Below are 16,920 nucleotides of genomic sequence, written 5' to 3' on the forward strand. Positions count from 1 at the left end.
ATCTGATCAGAGATTACTCCCCTGAGTATATCTCCTACAGCTCAACAACAACAAAAACCCAAACAACTTGATGACATACAAATGGCCAAGAAGCACGTGAAAAGATGCTAAACATCACTGATCATTAGGGAAATGCAAATCAAAGCCACAATGAGGGACTTCCCTGGTGGTCCAGTGGTTAAGACTCCACGCTCCCAATGCAGGGGGCCCGGGTTCGATCCCTGGTCGGAGAACTAGATCCCACATGCCGCAACTAAAGATCCCGCGTGCCGCAACTAAGACCCCGTGCAGCCAAATAAATAAATAAAAATAAATAAATAAATAAATTTTTTAAAAGCCACAATGAGATACCACCTTACACCCTTTAGGATGGGCACTATTAAAGAAAAAGAAAAGAACAAGTGTTGACAGGGATGTGGAGAAGTTGGAACCCTCGTGCACAGTTGGTGGAATATAAAATGGTGTAGCTGCTATGGAAAACAGTATGGAGGTTCCTCAAAAAGTAAACATAGAATTCTCATATGACCCAGCAATTCTAATTCTGGGTGTATATCGCAAAGAATTGGAAGTAGGGGCTTGAAGAGATGTTTGCATACCTATGTTCACAGCAACACCATTCACAACCAAAAGGTAGAAGCAACCCAGGTGTCCATCAACAGATGAATGGATAAACAAGGTGTGGTCCATCCATATAATGGAATATCATTCAGCCTTAAAAAGGAAAGAAATTCTGAAATAGGCTACAACATGGATGAACCTTGAGGATATCGTGCTGAGTGAAATAGGCCAGTCACAAAAGGGTCCCAGAAGGAATCAGGTTCATAGAGACAGAAAGTAGGACGTTGGGGCCCGGGGCTGGGGGGGTGATGGGGAGGGAGTGTTTCACGGGGACAGTTTCCGTTTGGGAAGATGAGAAAGTCCTGGAGATGATGGTAGTGATGTTTGCACAGCAGTGTGAATGTACGTAATGCCCCTGAACTGTGCGCTTAAAACTGCTTAAGATTTTACGATCTTAACAAAATTTTACAATTTTGTCATGTGTATTTTACCACAATTTTTTTAAGTGGAAAAAAAAAAAAAAGGACAGAGTGAAGCATGATGAAGGACCTGCAGCCTCCTCCACCACAGAGATAGCCCCCCCTCCACCACAGAGATAGCCCCCCTCCACCACAGAGATAGCCCCCCCTCCACCACAGAGATAGCCCCCCCTCCACCACAGAGATAGCCCCCCCTCCAGCATCGTGTCCAGCAGAAGAAGCCGGACAGCCAGGAGCCCCTGCCGGCATTTCCCACGGCGGGGGGCTGCCCTCGGGTGTGAGCGGTTTCTCAGCCCCAGTGCAGGTTACACATGTGCTCAGCGTGTGAGCATTCACTGAGCTGCACACCTAGGACCTGTGGACCTAGAGTTTTGGGGAGAAGTGCGCACTTTAAAGACAAATGAAACAAAAGGGATCCGGAGAGGGAGACGTCCAGGAGCCAGGGGCCAGGGCAGGTGTCCATCCCACCGAGGTGGACGGGTGGGAGGTCGAGGGGCTGCAAATAGGGGTGGGCGCTGAGCTCCAAAGGGTTCAGCTCAAAGCCCCCTCCCAGAACTCTGGCTGCCAAAGACCCATCCAGGAGCCAGGTTCAGAGCGAGCCCAGGGCAGGAAGCTCCCGGTGGGCGGCATCTTGTGGGGACCCCCGGCCTTAGCCTCTGGGCCAGCTCCTCCCCCTAGCCATGGGCGGATGATACCCTAGGAGCCTGGCTGTGAGTTCCCCCTCCTTCATTGGGCAGGTGGCCGGGAAGCCCACGGGGCACTCCACGGAGCCCTCCCCCGCGAGGGCAAGCGCTGGGAAGGCCAGCCTCTAGGGAGCCTGGATGCTCAATCCCCCCAGCAAAGTGGGGGAAGGTCTCCCACCCTGCACTTCAAGATGCTGCTCGGGGGAGCGGCCTCCTGGACGGTTGCCCCAGAGAAATGAAAACACACGGCAGTGAAAACAAAGCAAAAACGAAAGCAAGGGAAAAGAAAACAAACCCAGAAAATAAGTGTTGGCGAAGACAGGGAGAAACTGGATTTCTCGTGCACTGCTCTGGGAATGCAAAACGGTGCGGCCACTGCCGAAAACAGCCTGGCACTTCCTCCACCAGTTAAATATGGAGCTACCACATGACCCGGCAATGCCACTCCTGGGTGCACCAGAGAGCCGAAAATGGGTGCTCAGACATTTCACTCACAGCAGCCCACAAGTCCATCAGCTGCCCCATGGGTAAGCAAAATGTGGGAGATCGTACAGTGGAATATTACTCGGCCATAACAAGGAAGGAAGTCCTGACACAGGCTGCAACATGGATGAACTTAGAAAACTCGCTCAGGGAAAGAAGCCAGGCACAAAGGCCCCATGCTATAGGATTCCACTGACACGAGACATCAGAACAGGTGAATCCATACACACAGATGGACAGCAGACTGGGGATAGCCCGCGGCTCAGGGGAGGGATGGGGAGTGACTGCTAATGGGGACGGGTTTCCTTTCAGGGTGATGAAATGTTTTTGGGGACTAGATGAAAATGGTGGTTATGCAATATTGTGAATGTGCCAAATGCCACTGAATAGTTTTCTTTATAAAGGTTAACTTAACGTGATGGGAATCTCACCTCAGCGAAAACTAACACAGCCCTGATCACAGGCTCCGTGCAGCTCTGGATGGAGGGAACCGACTCCCCGCCCGGGAGAGCCCCCCAGGAAGTGCAGTCCCGGCCCCTGCACACCCACCTGCCCGGGGCCTCCTGGTCCCCCAGCACCATGCCGGAAGTCACCCTGCTCCACTGCAGCACAGGCGCTCCGGCGGCTTCCAGGCCCTAAAGCAGAGGAGAAGGACGTCGTCAGAGCCCCAGGCTGGACCAGAAGACCCCAAGCCCTGTCTCAGCCTCAGAGCTGGCCCCGGCCTCCACAAGGGTCTCAGGCTGGGTCCCTCAGGGGTCCCCTCTTTGGGGACAGAGACAGAGGCAGTGGGGTCCCTGCAGAGCCCTGCCACAGCCAGGGGACACCGGGGGAGCTCGGTGGCTGAGCGGGCGCATACCCTGGACTGTGCAGAATGCGGGACGAAGGTCACGATGCCGGGCGTCGTCTGGGAGACCACAGGGACGGCCTCCCTCTGCTTCCTGTAGACGCCCTGCAGCCTCTGGTTTCTGAGCTCCAGTGCTTGCGTGGCGGAGGCCTTTTTCTTTAGGGCCTGCTGCCGCCAGGCTGCCGTCTTCTGGCGCATGAACTCCCCCAGGGACTCGGAGCCGTGGAGGGGGCCCAGGGGCCCTCGGGGCTTCGGGCAGGGCGGCGGGGGTCGCACCTCATTCTCCTTCCCAGGGATGTTCCAAAGGGCATCCTGGCTGGGCCTTGGCCAGGCGAGCTTCTCCCCCGAGGGGGTCAGAAGTGGACCCCTGCCCTGGCACAGGGGGCCGGCCCCCTGCGTGAAGGCGGCGCTCCAGGGCCGCCAGGTGGGAGGGCTCGGCTTTTCCAGAGGGCTCCATGGCCTTCGGGCAGGGGCCTGCCGGTCTTCACAAGCGGTCCAGGCCCTCTGCAGACCCCAGGCCTGCCCAGACGAGGTGCTCCAGGGCCGCTGCAGGAAGGGGCCCCATCTTTCAGGGGGGCTCCCGGGCCTCTGGAAGGAGCGGTCCCGTCCTTGAGCTGCCCAGGTCTTCTGTGGACAGGAGGCCCGCCTGGCCGAGGCACTCCAGGGCCGCTGAGGGAAGGAGTTCAGCCTTTCCGTGGGGCTCCCGGGCCCCTGGAAGGAGGGATCTCGTCCTTGGGCCGCCCAGGTCCTCTGTGGACAGGACTCCCACCTGGCCAAGGTGCTCCAGCTCGGCGCCGTGGGCAGGCTCCCAGCCCCCTCAGAGGCAGGCACCCCCTCCGTCACGGCCCGAGGGCTCTTCCAGGAGCCCCGCGAGTCTGGGGGCTTCCAGGGGCTCTGCCACCTCCTCCCCGCCAGGTCCCGCAGCTCCAGCCCTCGCCTTGGGTGGCGGTCCTGGGCCAGCTCCAGCCTGGCCTGGATTTGCTGGCGGAGGTCTCGAAGGACGGCCATAGCAGCCTGGACGGTCACGGGCTGCTGGCAGGAAGCCAGGTGGGGAGCGCTGGCTGACACCTGCGGGTCGCTGCGGACAGAGGTGGATCTAGGCATCCGGGGGCGGACAGGGGGGCTCTCACCAGCTCCAAGCTGCTTGCTGTGTCCTGCAAAGACAGGCAGTGGCAGGGGTGGCCAGAGCCGCGGGGCTGCAGGAGGAGCAGAGCCGGCCCCTCCCCACTCCCTGAGACCCCCCTCTTGGTTCTGCGCCCGTCACCCACTCACAGAGCCCTCTGGGGGCAGGTGCCACGTCGGGGTGACTCGAGGCTGAGCCTGGGCACCTGGCACAGAGCCACCCCCTCTGAATGTGGTGAAAACTAAGGGGGGGGCGCGGGGGGAGGTGACACGTCTCCTGGGAGCTGCTGTGGCCCCCGTCCTGCGGCCCCGGAGTCGGGAAAGCCTGGTGGCCCCGCCCTGCCTTCTGGGAGCCGAAAGCGTGCCTCTCAGGGACAGAAGTCCTTTTCCTGGGCGACTCCCCAAAGTCCCCCTCCGGTGGGGGGTTTGGAGGGCGTCTGACGGGTCGCTGGGAGAGAGGTGCCGGGCCCGCACCCCGATGCCACTGCTTCCTGGGCGTCTCTCCCTCCGGCCCACACTCCAGATGCCACACCGAGCGGAGCAGAGCCTAGGCGGGGGCACGAGGTACCTAATTCCGCGGTGGGGGCCCAGTCTCTTGAGGGTCCCTTGCTCTGAAGCCTAGGGAGGGAAGGAGGGGGCCCAAGCAGCACCCTCACCAGAGCTTGTCCTTTTCTCCAAGCGTAAACACCAGCCAACTCAGAATCTTAAAGAGAAAACGCACACACAGCCAGGTGCCCAGGGCCCTCCGATGCTGGCCCAGACGGGGAGGCTGGCGACCCCACGTAGACCCAGGAGACCAATTCACACACTCCCAGAGGGGATGGGGTGAAAACCCTCGGGTCCAGGCCACTCTGGGGATTGGGTCACACCCCCGGCCATTAGCCAGCATCCTGGCAGGGCTGAGTCCCAGGATGACCTTGAAACGTGCCCTGATTTCTCTGACCCTTGGGGGTAATAAAACATGCTCCCTTCAGACTTGTCTGTAAAACATTCAACACAGGCCCAGGAACACCGCACACGCTCAGTAAAGGCTGGCCAGTAGTAACGATAGTCACCAGCACAAGCAGGGCTCACACAGGGCGAGGGGGAAGGCGATGTTATAGCTGATCATTTGCCCTGAGCCAGAGGAAATTAATTTGTTTTTAAACTGGTGAGACTCGGCGGGGATAGGGGAGGGCACTCAAGGAAGACAGTCAGGTTGGCAGGACAAGGGGTCCCGGAGAGCGTGGAAACAAACAGCCACCCCATCCCAAACACAAACCACCCTCCTTTAATAAATGCTGTCACATAATAAACATCATTCATCAAGGTTTCACTTCATAATCCCAAGTTACGCTCACCAAATGCCAATAGCAGCCCCACCATCATAACAAATCCGTCCACAAGGGCCCTGGCAGAGGCAGCGCCGGCCTTGAGCTCACACACACACACGTGTAAGCTCACACGCTTACACAGCCTGCACCTCCGGGGGAGGGAGAGCCAGCCCAGGGAAGGGTGTGTCCCGCAGGGCTGTTCCAGGGGCGTGGCTTACAGGGGGTGTGGTCGTGGCCTCGGGGGGTACTTCCTGAGGCGTGGCTTCTGGGGGCGTGGCCTAGGGCGTGGCTCTGTACCGCCCTTCCCCTTGCGGGAGCTCCATCTTCACGCCTATGGCTGAAGTCCCTCCTGGTCTGGGCTGGGGAGGGTGCTGTGTCTAGGGGGCAGGGTGTGATAGGTGGGTGGTCTCTGCTGTAAGGCACCCTCGTTTGCCCCTCCCTGAGACCACGCCCTCCGCCCCAGGCCCCTGGTGACACCGGAAGGTAAGAGTGAGGTCTCAGGAGTCCCAGACCTGGGTTTAAATCCCAGCTCCTCCTGCCTAGCCACCAGCCTTGGGCAAGTGACAATTTCCCCGTGCCTCAGTTTCGCCATCTGTAAGCACCTCCCCACAAGGCCACGAGGATGCAAAAGCGAAGCAGTCGCCCTCACCACAGGAGCTGCCCAGAAGGGTCAGGATTCTGCTGACCAGGACTGAGTCCGGACTGTCCACCTGCCCCATGTGACCTATGAGTGGGGCCTGGGGGGTTGGGCTCCCCAGAGAGGGTCCTGTGTCCTGGTCCCTAAAGTTGCTGCACTGCACAAAAATGGCCTCACTCCCTTGGTCGGGGCCCTAGGCAGGGACCACACCACGTAGGGAGGGGGCCACCTGCTGGCCAGGCCCCTCTCAGCACCCCCATCCCCAGGCCCCTCCATCACTGGCTTCCCCATTAGCCTGCCAGAGGGGTCCAGGTCAATAAATGGGTCCTGATGGGCACATTTTTTTCTTCCACAGAGCAGTTTAATGGCAATTAATTTTTTTACGAGAGGATTTTTAATCTGTGGAAATGGATGAAGTCCCCGAGTGCCCTGTCAAAGTTCCAGGGCCGACCTAATCTATGATAAAAAATGCAAAGTGAGGTGCTATAATCTGAAATTAAATATCGGGCTTCATTTTCCTGCGGCCCGGATGGATGAATATTTTATAACTATTGTGATTTAATTTTTTGTTAACTACAGCAAATTTCTAATTCATCCAATTCCCAAGTCCTGTGGCTCTGACCTCTGAACCCAAACTCATCTCTCCTTAGCCCAGCTGTGACTTCGTCACTGACAGAAACTAATGGTCACCTCCATCAGGGTGACACGGCGGTTACGGTGATGAATGCGGCCCATAGCATGCCCTTTTGACCCAGTGTCAGGCAGAAGGCAGGTCATCTTTCAAGGGAGCCATTATAATAAAACAAACCAAAATGCGGAGGAACGGCGGGCGGGGCGGGGAACGTGATGCAGAAAATTGTTATATTTTGTGCTTTTTCAGTGGCCTTCCGGAACCTTCCCCATGTCTCCCAGCATCCCTCACTCTGGTTCCAGTGGAGGTTTTCCCGACACGTCCCCACCTCACTCAGGGCCCACCTCCAGCCAGAGAAGGAGGACAGGTACTCCTCCTGCTGGAACCGTCGGCCTGCCCGAGGGCAGAGAAGACGGTGTCTGACGGCCTGGGCAGACCACACATGGCCCACTCCCGTCCAGGACTGTGATCTCATACCCTGGGGAAACTGAGGCACAGAGATGCTCAGAAACAGCTCGACCCCCAGTGCTGCTGACTCCGAGACCAGGGGCCCCACAGAGCCGACCTCAGCCTCCCAGGGCTTTCTCTAACCAGGGGGCTCTGGCTGGTGTCTCCGAAGCCCGTGGTACAGTGGTCCCAGAGCCCAGGCCCTGAGGGTGGGCCTGGAGAAGGTGCCCCGGCGTGGGCCCAGGTACGCACAGCTGGGCTCTCTCAGGTAGGGGGCACAGGCCTGGAGCTGTCAGGGCCCAACCTCGGCTCGCCTGTGTGGTCCTGGGCAGGCTGTTGAACCTCTCTGAGCCTCAGTTTCCTCGTCTACAAAATGGGAGTGAGCCCACCTGCCTTCGAGGAGAGCTGTGAGGGTCACGTGAGCTCCCGTCGCTTGAGTGCATGGTACACTCGGACAGAGGCCGGCACTGAGCGAGGCCGCTCCTCCCCGGCCCAGAACGTGCTGAAGGAAGGCCCCGGAGGAAGGCCGCCCCCTCTGTTCCCCACACACCCACATCCAGCACGTGCACCCCACGAGCTCCACGAACCTACCAGGCTGGGCAGCTGGGTCTTTGCTGGCCGCCAACACCCCACCCAGCCCTCAGGAAAAGACACCTGAATTAGGAATTCCTCTGTGAGCCTGGCCCAGCACCACCAAGACCCCTAACAGACCTCTCCCGGGTCACAGGCGGCCGACACATCTCCAAGGGAAGCGGACGTCGCCCAGCCTTTCCCACCACTGGGCACCCCAGGGGAAACAGGCAACCCGGCCTCACTGCCTGGAGTCTGTGGACAGACAGACCACAGCCATGCTTCCCGCCACCGACGGCAGCAAAACGGCCCCAGCTCAGCCAGCGACACCGAGTCACGAGAAAGCAAGCACATCTGTCCACCACCAGCTCACATGCCCCCCGCTTCACGCCCGCCTTTCCGAGGCGGAGCCAGCGCTGCACCAGCCATCCTGGCTCCAGAAACAAGCCATGTGCCCCCCTCCTGAGCCTGATCGTAACCTCCTGTCCCCACGCCCTGCCTGGCCCCGAATGGGCCAACCCTACCTGTGTCTTTGGCAGCTCTCCTAGCGGCGGGCAGCTTGGGGGTCTTCTCTCTTTTGCAAGAACTACTTTTCATCCTTTTGGTTTTTTCCCGTGGAGCTTCAGAGAGAGGAGACAGACGGAAGGAAGGGAGAGAAGGTTGAGTTGCAGTGCAACACACGGGATCAGCCTGCTCGCGGGGCCCCTGACTGTCCCCTTATGGCCCTCTGCATGGGACCCCCCCGGGCAGTCCCCCGCGGGCTGGGCTCACCTCACCCGCCCTCGCAGCCTCGACTGGACACACGTCCCGAGAGCCCGTGAGCACAGCTGTAGCCTCCCATCTCCGTCCCCTGCACCCAGCTCGGGGCCGGCCCACGGCACTCATGTTTGTTGAATGAATAAATGACTGAACAGCCCCACAGACGAAGCCATGGCAGGGCAGCCGGCCAGACGGGACGTGGGCTCCTCAGGGAGAGGAGGAGTGAGCGCTAGACCTGGAGGGGCCTTCGCACAGTGGGATCCACCCCGGCTAGACAGGCGGGGACAGGAGATCCAAGTCCCACAGAAGGCACAGAGGCCGATTGGAGTGGACCGGCTGCCCGAGGGCCAGTGTGGGCGCCTGGCCCTGCTCTGTTTGGCCTCGTTCGTCTTTGTCCACTGCTGGGTGGACGCTGCGTCTCGGAAGCACCAAAAAGCCAACCAGCCAGTGACCGTGTGAGAGCTGGGCCCGGCCCACCGCGTCCCCAGGGGCCTGGGGAGCACGGGGAAAGTCTCTCCAAGGGACTCTCCAGGCCTCCACGGTGCAGCTGGGTCCCGGCCTCGGCCCGTCCCTCCGTCCTCAGCACTCAACCCCACTGGCAGGAGGGGCCTCAAGACCCAGGCCCACACGAAAGGACAAACCCTATAGGATTTCGCTCATATGAAGTCCCTAGAGGAGTCGAACCCAAAGAAACAAAGAAACTTTGTACTTAAACACAGTTAAAATGGTAAACTTTATGTTATGTGTATTTTACCACAATAAAAAAAAAAAGAGCCAGGCCCTGCCCCATACCCTGCTTCCAGAGGGTTCCAGGGGGGAGCTGGTAACTGATGACACTGGGCACTGAGGCCCCTGAGTGACCAGTGGCCAGGTCCTGAGTTTGGCTGATGGGCCCCTTCATGTGGGGACAGGGAGATTGACCTGCTGGACGAGCTGAGGTCATCGGGGCCCCCTGTCCCCGAGGAGAGAGACAGGGGCGTTCCGCGTGAGTCACAGCTGGAATGGGGATGGGCGGGCGCCCCGCTTCCAGGGGAGCTGCCGGTGCCCAGTTAGGCCAGAGCTGGGCTCAGGGAGAGGGTTCTGCCCCTTGGCTGCACTCGGGCCGGCCCCTTGCACCCCACCTAGGGCTGTGCTTGGCTTGCACATCTGGCTGGGACAGACCGGCAACGAGTCTGTAGCTGCCACCCAGAGGGTCCCGACTCGAGTGTCGACCAGCCTTTGTTCCACCCTGGTCACCACGGCGCCGCTGGAATAGGCAACGGTCTCCCTCATTCTCCCCCAACAGCCCCATGCAAAACCCTGGCTGGAGACCCCGAAAGCCTCAGGCCTCCAGGACAGCCTGACCCCTGCTCCGGAGCCCCCTCCCCCGCTCCCTGGGGTCTCCAGAATCCTGCTGGACTGTAGAGACACCTCCTCCACCCAGTGCCCACCCTGCACACACAGCGAGCCCGCCAACGCCCAAACCCTCCACGGCCCCCCTGCCTAAAAATCCCTCCAAGCACCCGGCTGCCGGGGACGCCGAGGTTCCTTAATGCTGCTGCCCTCCCCCCCGGGAGTGGCTCTGGCCCACCTCTCCATCCTCACCCCTCCTGTCTGTCGAGTGAATGAGTCAGCCAAAGTCTAGGGGTTCCCTGGGCCCCGGGACCCTTCCTACCCCGTCTGGAAGTCTGCCAACCCACTGCCGACCCTTCAGCATCTCCCGGGCAGGCCAAGGCCATCTGGGGGACAGGCAGGCAGTGCCTCCTGCCTGCAAGATGGAACAGCGAGCCCAGGAGCTGATGGGGCCTGAAGGACCTCAGGGGCCGGCATGTGACCATGCAGGGAAGACCTCACTTATTCTGTGCAGGAGAGCTCAGCAAAGAGACGCCCCTGCCCAGCCCCACTGCCCTTTGAGCCCCAGCCTGCCCTGCAGGGCCTGCTTGGATTCCTTCCCTGATGGTTAGAAATCGGGCTCCAGAGAATGGTGGGCTGGCTTCAAATCCCTGCTTGGCCCCTTCATGGCTGGGGTCCTCTCTGACCCTCAGTGTCCTCCTCTGTGAGTGGGAAGCTAATAGAGACAATCGCAGAGAGTGAGAGAGAAGCTGCCTGGAGAGTGCTGGCTCCAGAACCGTGCCACCCACACCTGGGCCTGAGTGTCCAGTGGGGGCAGTGGTGGGGGGATGCCAGGATGGCTGGCCACAGAGCCACTCACCTGAGGCCTGCCGCTGGGAGACCCTGGAGGCCTCACGCCCCTGGCCAGGTGTTGCCTTGTCTTCGACTCCACTTTCAGCCCCACTCAGGATGCATGAGCCTGGAGCAGAGTGACAAGAAGGAGAATTGTGAGGACAGAGTCTGTGAAGAAATGTCCAGGGAAAGGTCCCCGTTTGGCAGCCGCTCAAAAACCTTTAAACATGGCCTTGATGCCCAAGCCTGAGGACACAGTCCCCCCAGGGACCAGTCCCTTCCATGCCTCCCGCATGCCCTCCAGCCCCCCTGCACCTGCCCTTCCATCCACCATCCCTCTGGCTTCCACCCACCCATCTCCATCTCCTGGATGAGTCGATGCTTCCTTCTGCTTATACCCAGCTCAGATGCACCCCCATCCCCGGGAGGACTCTACCTCCTCTTGGCTTCCCAGGCTCCGAGACCCTCTCAGGGCCACGGGGCATGCTGCACCGGCCTCCCCATTTGGCCACCAGCCCAGGCGGGGCCACCCACATGCCCAGCACAGCCCGGCCTGCAGCAGCCCAACCTCAGCCCTCTCCCCCCGCCCCCTGCCTGTCCCTCGCCAGGGAAAGCTGCCACTGACCTGGGTAGGCCAGGGCTGGAGCGGGGTTTGTCGGCTTTCGGGCCTTCCTCCGGGGGGCTGGCGTGGGGGCTTTGTAGAGATATGAGGTGCTGGCGGATGCCGAGGTGCCCAGGGAGGTGCGGCTCGCCTGCCGCCGTGCCTGGGCCCGGATCTTGTCCCTCAGCTGCTCCAGCCGGGGAGTGCTCTCCCTGGGTTGCTGCGGGGGCCCCAGCACCTGGGGGGTCCTCTCCTTCCAGGTCCCGTGGGGAGGTGTGCATGACTCATGGCCCCCCGAGGAGCCGGAGAGGCGGCCCGATGACACCGAGCTGTCCCCATCCTTGGCCTCCTCATCTGTCAACCACACCAGGAGGCTACAGGCCTTCCCCCGGGGGCCGGGCTCCTTGGGGTAGTCAGACCAGGCCACGTGGGGAGATCCCCGCTGGGCGCCTGCCTGCTGGGAGGGCTCAGGCCACCTCACAGCAGCCATGACTTCATCCTCGGCTGCAGGCAGATGGAGCTTGTCTTCCCTTGGGAGAGAGAGGCAGACACAGCCTGTCAGGTGCGGAGACGTGGTGGTGCTGAGCAAAACATCTCACATGCACCCCCACTGTCTCCAGCGCCCTCTCACGCCCCATTTTCCTGTCTCAGACTGAGAAAGGTGTGAGGTGCCAATAAAAAGTACCCCCCCATTGGTGGGGGTGCTGCGACGTTCTCTCTCGGATCCCGACCACACCCCTCTGAGGTGGGCACTACATCAGCCTCATGTACAGGCTCTGGGGAAGGCACGCAGCAGAGGCAGTCCGGCCCAGGTCCTCGCTCCTCACACCAACTTGGCTGCGCTCCAGGAAGGCGTGGCCACCTCCCCAGCAGTGCCTCGGCCCTTGTGTGCTGACACATGCACCCAAGTCGGCACAGACACTACCTGGACTTGGCACTGGCCTTCCCAACGGCTGGTCTCCCTGGGGCCCCAAGGGAGAGAGGGCACTGCCTCTATCTATCTTTGGGGTGGGGCTGGATCATTTCCCCCGGGCAGGTGGGCGGCATCCCCATGACCAAGGATGACAGGGCAGCATGGCCGGGAGCAAGGGTGGAGCCAGTGAACCCCCATCACCACCTGCCCTGGGGTCAGAGGGTGCTCTCACAGGGCAGCCCCGTGGCCTACAGCCCGGCATCCATCCTCACTCAAGGCAAGCTGGCTCCTGCCCAGCTCCGGATGCCGGTCTGTCCTGGTCCCCTGGCCCATGATGGAAACCCTCAGGACGGTTATGGAAACTGGGTGGGCACAGTGGGCTGCAGGGCCCTGGGCTGGCAAAAGCCTGGGGCCTTCCCAACGCACTGCCTCTCAGCAGGGGGTGAGAATTCCGGAGGGCCCTGTGACAGCATAATAACCCCGTGTCACTCGGTGACAGAGAGCCAGGGCCTTCAGCCCCTGCTGGAGCTCCAGGCAGCCCCCCTACTCCAGTCCTCCCAGGGCGCCGGGGCCAAGGGCTGCTGTGCGTGGTGAGTGAGCTGCCCAGGGCTGGGGGTCAGGCTAGGCCTGGGCTGGAGTAGGGACGACGTGAGGGTCTGGGGGCGGGGATGAGCAGGGGCAGGGGTGGGCTCAGCCCCAGGCTGGTGGCTGGCTCAAGGTTCAGTTCTGGGTCGGGTCAGCCTGGGAGTCCGGGTGCGGGAGAGAGGAGCCAGCCCGGGCCACGTCCCCAGCAGATGGACGAGGGGCTGAGCGCTCCGGCCCTGACACTTCAAGGGCTTGTGGGGACTGGTCGGGGGAAGTGGGCGGCGGCTTCCCGCTCTCCCTGGCACGTGCTCAGTGCACCCCTTCGACCACAGAGATAGAGGCTGGGGAGGCCTGAGCGCCAGGAGAGCATCCCAACCTGTCCAGCTCCAGTGGGCTTCCTATCACCTGCTCGACCGTCCCGGCAGGGCAGTGTGGTGAGGGGGACGCGGCCGCTGCCATCTGCTGGCCCTGGGCTCAGCATGGTCCCCCGAGGAGGAGAGCTGGTTCCTCCTCCAGCTCCGCCCTAGCTGGCAGGGTAACCTTGGGCGACCAGAGGCCTCACCCCACCCTGCCTCTGGGTCTTGTGAGCCTCTGGTGAGTTCACTCCCACAGGAGGGCCCTGCGGAGTGGCCCTCAGGGAGGGGCTGAGATGGTTAGGAACACTCATTCATTTTAGGAATTGCCCTAAAGGCACTCCTTCCAGAGCGGCGGCGGGGGTGGGGGGGCCCAGAGAAAGGCGGGTCTGCAGCAAAGGACCCCCTAATTCCAGGCGGGCATGGAGAATGGAGAGCCGTCCTTGAGGCTCCTTCTAAAGGACCCGTCCTGGGGAACCGGGGACACCTGCAGATGCTGCCGTCTGGGCAGCGCGCAGGGCGGGGCTCTGGTCACTGCGACACAGCCCCACGTTTAGCGGCCAGCAGGAGGGGGAGTCGCCCCGGACAGACCCTGCCTGGAATGTGAGGTGCCCCCTCCTCCCCCACGCAGCCTCCCCTGTAGTTGGGGCCGGGGTGAGGCGGGCACAGAGCCAGCAGGACCCCAGATCCAGCCTCCGGCTCCAGGGCCCTCAACCACACCTGGTGGCCCAGACGGACGCCGCACCTCTGCGGCCAGGTCCCCCTGCCGGCAGCGCCGCCATCCCGCCCTGCCCCGTCCTCCCGGCCTGGAGCCCCGCCCTGCCTGGGCTCGCCTGCTCCACTGGGCACCTGGCCCGGCGAGGCTGAAACGGAGCAGGTCCCACCCGTGTGTTTCTTTAGGACGTTTGCAAGCGGCTGGTCTCCCAGGGAGCTGACCTGGGGCCGCGCGGGAAGGCGGCCCCTCCCCGGAGAGCTGCGGGCTGCAGCCTGCGCCTGCGCACACGGCCCCCTTCTGCCCCCCTCGGGGTGGGGACCGCTGGGGGATGGGGTGGCCTGTGTGCAGATGCCTTTGGCTTCGGGAGCCCCCAGCATGGTCGGGGCAGGGGGAGGCGTGGGGATCCCATCTCAGCTGTCCCGCCCACGGTCCTGCAGGAGGAGTCCAGCTCCGCTCCTCGGGTTCAGCCCCAGCCTCGTGTCCTGGGCCCGGCAGGGTCGGAAGCCGGGGGGGTGGGGGTCTTCACAGCCGGCCACACCCCCAGGGCTGGGAGACACAGCACCCGTGGGTCCCCGGGGCCACGCCAAGCTCGGCCAGGTCTGAGAGGGGTCACAAGGGACGGGCTTCTCGGCTGGGAGGGGCTGCATGAAGAGCAAACCGAGCGGCCTGTGCCCCCCTGCCCGGCACGTGGTGGATGCAGAGGTAGAGCCGCGACTCCAGACATGCCAGGTGCTTGCCGGTGACCTCGGGCAGGTCGTTCAGTTTGCTCATCAGGAAAGTGGGCGCAACAGTAGCCCCCACTTGGCAGGGTTCTCGAGAGGGTCAGGAGACACCTGGTACTCAGTGCCCCCTGGGTTGGGCACAGACTGAGAAATGAGAGCCGGGCACCTCTGTTCCCACCCGGCCCAGCCCAGGCCCCCATGACACACCTGCACCGTGAGGCCAGAGAGTGGTGACCCACCAGGGCAGCCGTTTCTGTCCCTCGCTGCCACCTGGCCTGGGGCCTGGCATGCCATGCTCCGCACCCACAGCCGCTGCACCGTGAGAAGTGGCCGGGCTGGCTGGTGGGTCGGGTGGGGACGCGGGTGGGGAGGGACTCCCGCCTCCTGGACGCGGCCCTCGCTCTGCTCTAATCAGCCACACTGTTTACTCTCCCCACCGTGTCCCTAGGACAGCCAGCCCTGAGCAGGCTTGAGCAGGCTGGGGACAGTTGGACCACCCTGCTCACAGCCTCCGGGGCCCCAGGGTCAGAAACCACAGAGGAGGCGGCAGTGACAACAGCTGGCACAGGCCTGGACGTTGGCATGGCACCTGCCAGACGCAGCCCTGGGGAAGCAGCGGCCCCGCAGGGGACACACCCACGCCAGCCCCGGCCACGCCGAGAGTCTCCAGCAGAGCAGACCTCACCCAGAAGCCACAAGGCAGCCGGGGCCCAAGGGGCACAGGGGCTGAGAGGCCAGAGGAAGCCTTCCCAAGGCTGACCCAGGCTCCGGGCACATCGGGGAAGTGACGTGCAGACGGCAAGGGCACCTGGGCACTTGCGCCCTGCTGCTCACAGGCACACGCTTGCCCTTTGATACCTGCCGTGCACACACACACACAGACACACACACACACACTACACACACTAGACACACACACAGACACACACACACACTACACACACTAGACACACACACACAAATAACACACTACACACACATAGATACACCACACACACAGACATGCACAAACAACACACCACACAGACACACAGCACACACACACACACACACAGGCCCAGTACGTCCCCCAGGTGACCTGGCCCTGTCACCTTGCCCACTGTCACACAACGCGGAGCAGAGACCCACCCTCGGCCCTGGCCCCCCAAATTAGGAGCACCCGGCAGCCCTGGGAAAGGAGCCTGGGGACATGACACACCCAGCACGGCTTTGCCCCCAGGAGGTCCCAAGTCCTCAGAGGGGGCCCTCAGGCAGGAAGACCCCTCCCAAGGGGGGCAGGGCGGAGGAGGGTGACTGCTCTGGGCTCAGCCAAGCCCACAGGAAGCGCCTGGGGAGGCCGGGCAGGGCTCAGGCAGGGACCCCAGAGGACTCACCCGCTGGAGGGCTCCAGGCCTCCCCGTCCGTGGGAGAGTGCGGGGCGGCAGCCATGGCTCAAAGGCCAGCGGCAAGCAGAGCGCCAGGACCCGGGCACCCAGGCCTCCAGGTCCCGGGAGGTCAGGCGGGGAGAGGCCCGTCCCGACGTTGCCAAAGAAACCCCCGGCGTCCCTCTGACGGTGCGGGCTCCTCCTCTAGGCTGCTGTGAGCCTGCAGGACCCGTGCCAGGCGCCAGGGGCCTCACCTGCACCAATGCCCCACCCGAGCGGAGGTACGCACATGGGGCACCCTCCCTACGGCACGAGGAACTGCCCAGAGCCCTGCTTTCGCCCTCCTCCCCAGAACCCGCACCCCGCACCGGGGCTCTGGGGGCTGGGAGCAGGGGGCCTGGAGGTGGACGAGTGCCATCCCTTCTGACACAGGACGTGAGGCGTGTGTCACTGGGACAGCTCACACCTCCAGAGCAGCCCTCCAGGCGTGGAGACCGGGTGGGCGGTGTGCGTGGGTCGGGGTGGGGGACGTGTGTGCAGGCACAGAGCGCCGCGCGGTCCAGTTACACCAAACTCACAAACCGCAAAGCGCCTCGCGTCCTCGGGGTTGGCATGGCAGCCTCGGCTGAGCGACGGGAGGTGGCGCTTTCCTGTGGCCCTTACACTGGTTTTCCAACTAAGGCTGCTGGTGAGTGTGGGGAAGAGCATGCTGTTCCCCCCGGCCCCCTGTCACCCCCCATCCAGCTCCAACCACAGGCCTGGGGGGGAGGCGGGCAGGGCGGGTGCCCAGGGGTCCCGGGGGCTGCCCCATAAACATCCGGTCTTCCCAGCCGCCAACTTAGCCGGCTACGGGGCCGCACCAGCAGGTGGCGCCCTGTCCCCATCATGGAGGGGAAGCCAGCCCCCTACGGGGGGTGCCAGGGGACTGTCCCACAGGCCTTTGCTGCTCCTGCCACCACCCCACCCCCATAGTTACGT

The 16,920-nt window shown here is 62.4% G+C and overlaps 1 protein-coding gene across 1 annotated transcript in view; it reads right to left on the reverse strand.

Moving 5' to 3' along the window:
- CCDC187 (coiled-coil domain containing 187) overlaps positions 1-13,923 on the reverse strand; it is a 39,168-nt gene extending 25,245 nt beyond the window's left edge. Inside the window, exons 1-8 of the mRNA XM_057549187.1 lie at positions 13,862-13,923; positions 11,315-11,820; positions 10,718-10,816; positions 8,292-8,387; positions 7,042-7,143; positions 4,738-4,872; positions 3,060-4,201; positions 2,753-2,838 (exon numbers count right to left, since the gene is read on the reverse strand). Of these exons, the coding sequence (XP_057405170.1) occupies positions 2,753-2,838; positions 3,060-4,201; positions 4,738-4,872; positions 7,042-7,143; positions 8,292-8,387; positions 10,718-10,816; positions 11,315-11,820; positions 13,862-13,923 (2,228 nt within the window). The remainder of the gene's footprint in view (positions 1-2,752; positions 2,839-3,059; positions 4,202-4,737; positions 4,873-7,041; positions 7,144-8,291; positions 8,388-10,717; positions 10,817-11,314; positions 11,821-13,861) is intronic.
- Between the last annotated feature and the right edge of the window lie 2,997 nt (positions 13,924-16,920).

This window comes from Balaenoptera acutorostrata, chromosome 6 (genome assembly GCF_949987535.1).
Source record: "Balaenoptera acutorostrata chromosome 6, mBalAcu1.1, whole genome shotgun sequence".
In the NCBI taxonomy this organism is placed as follows: Eukaryota; Metazoa; Chordata; class Mammalia; order Artiodactyla; family Balaenopteridae; genus Balaenoptera; species Balaenoptera acutorostrata.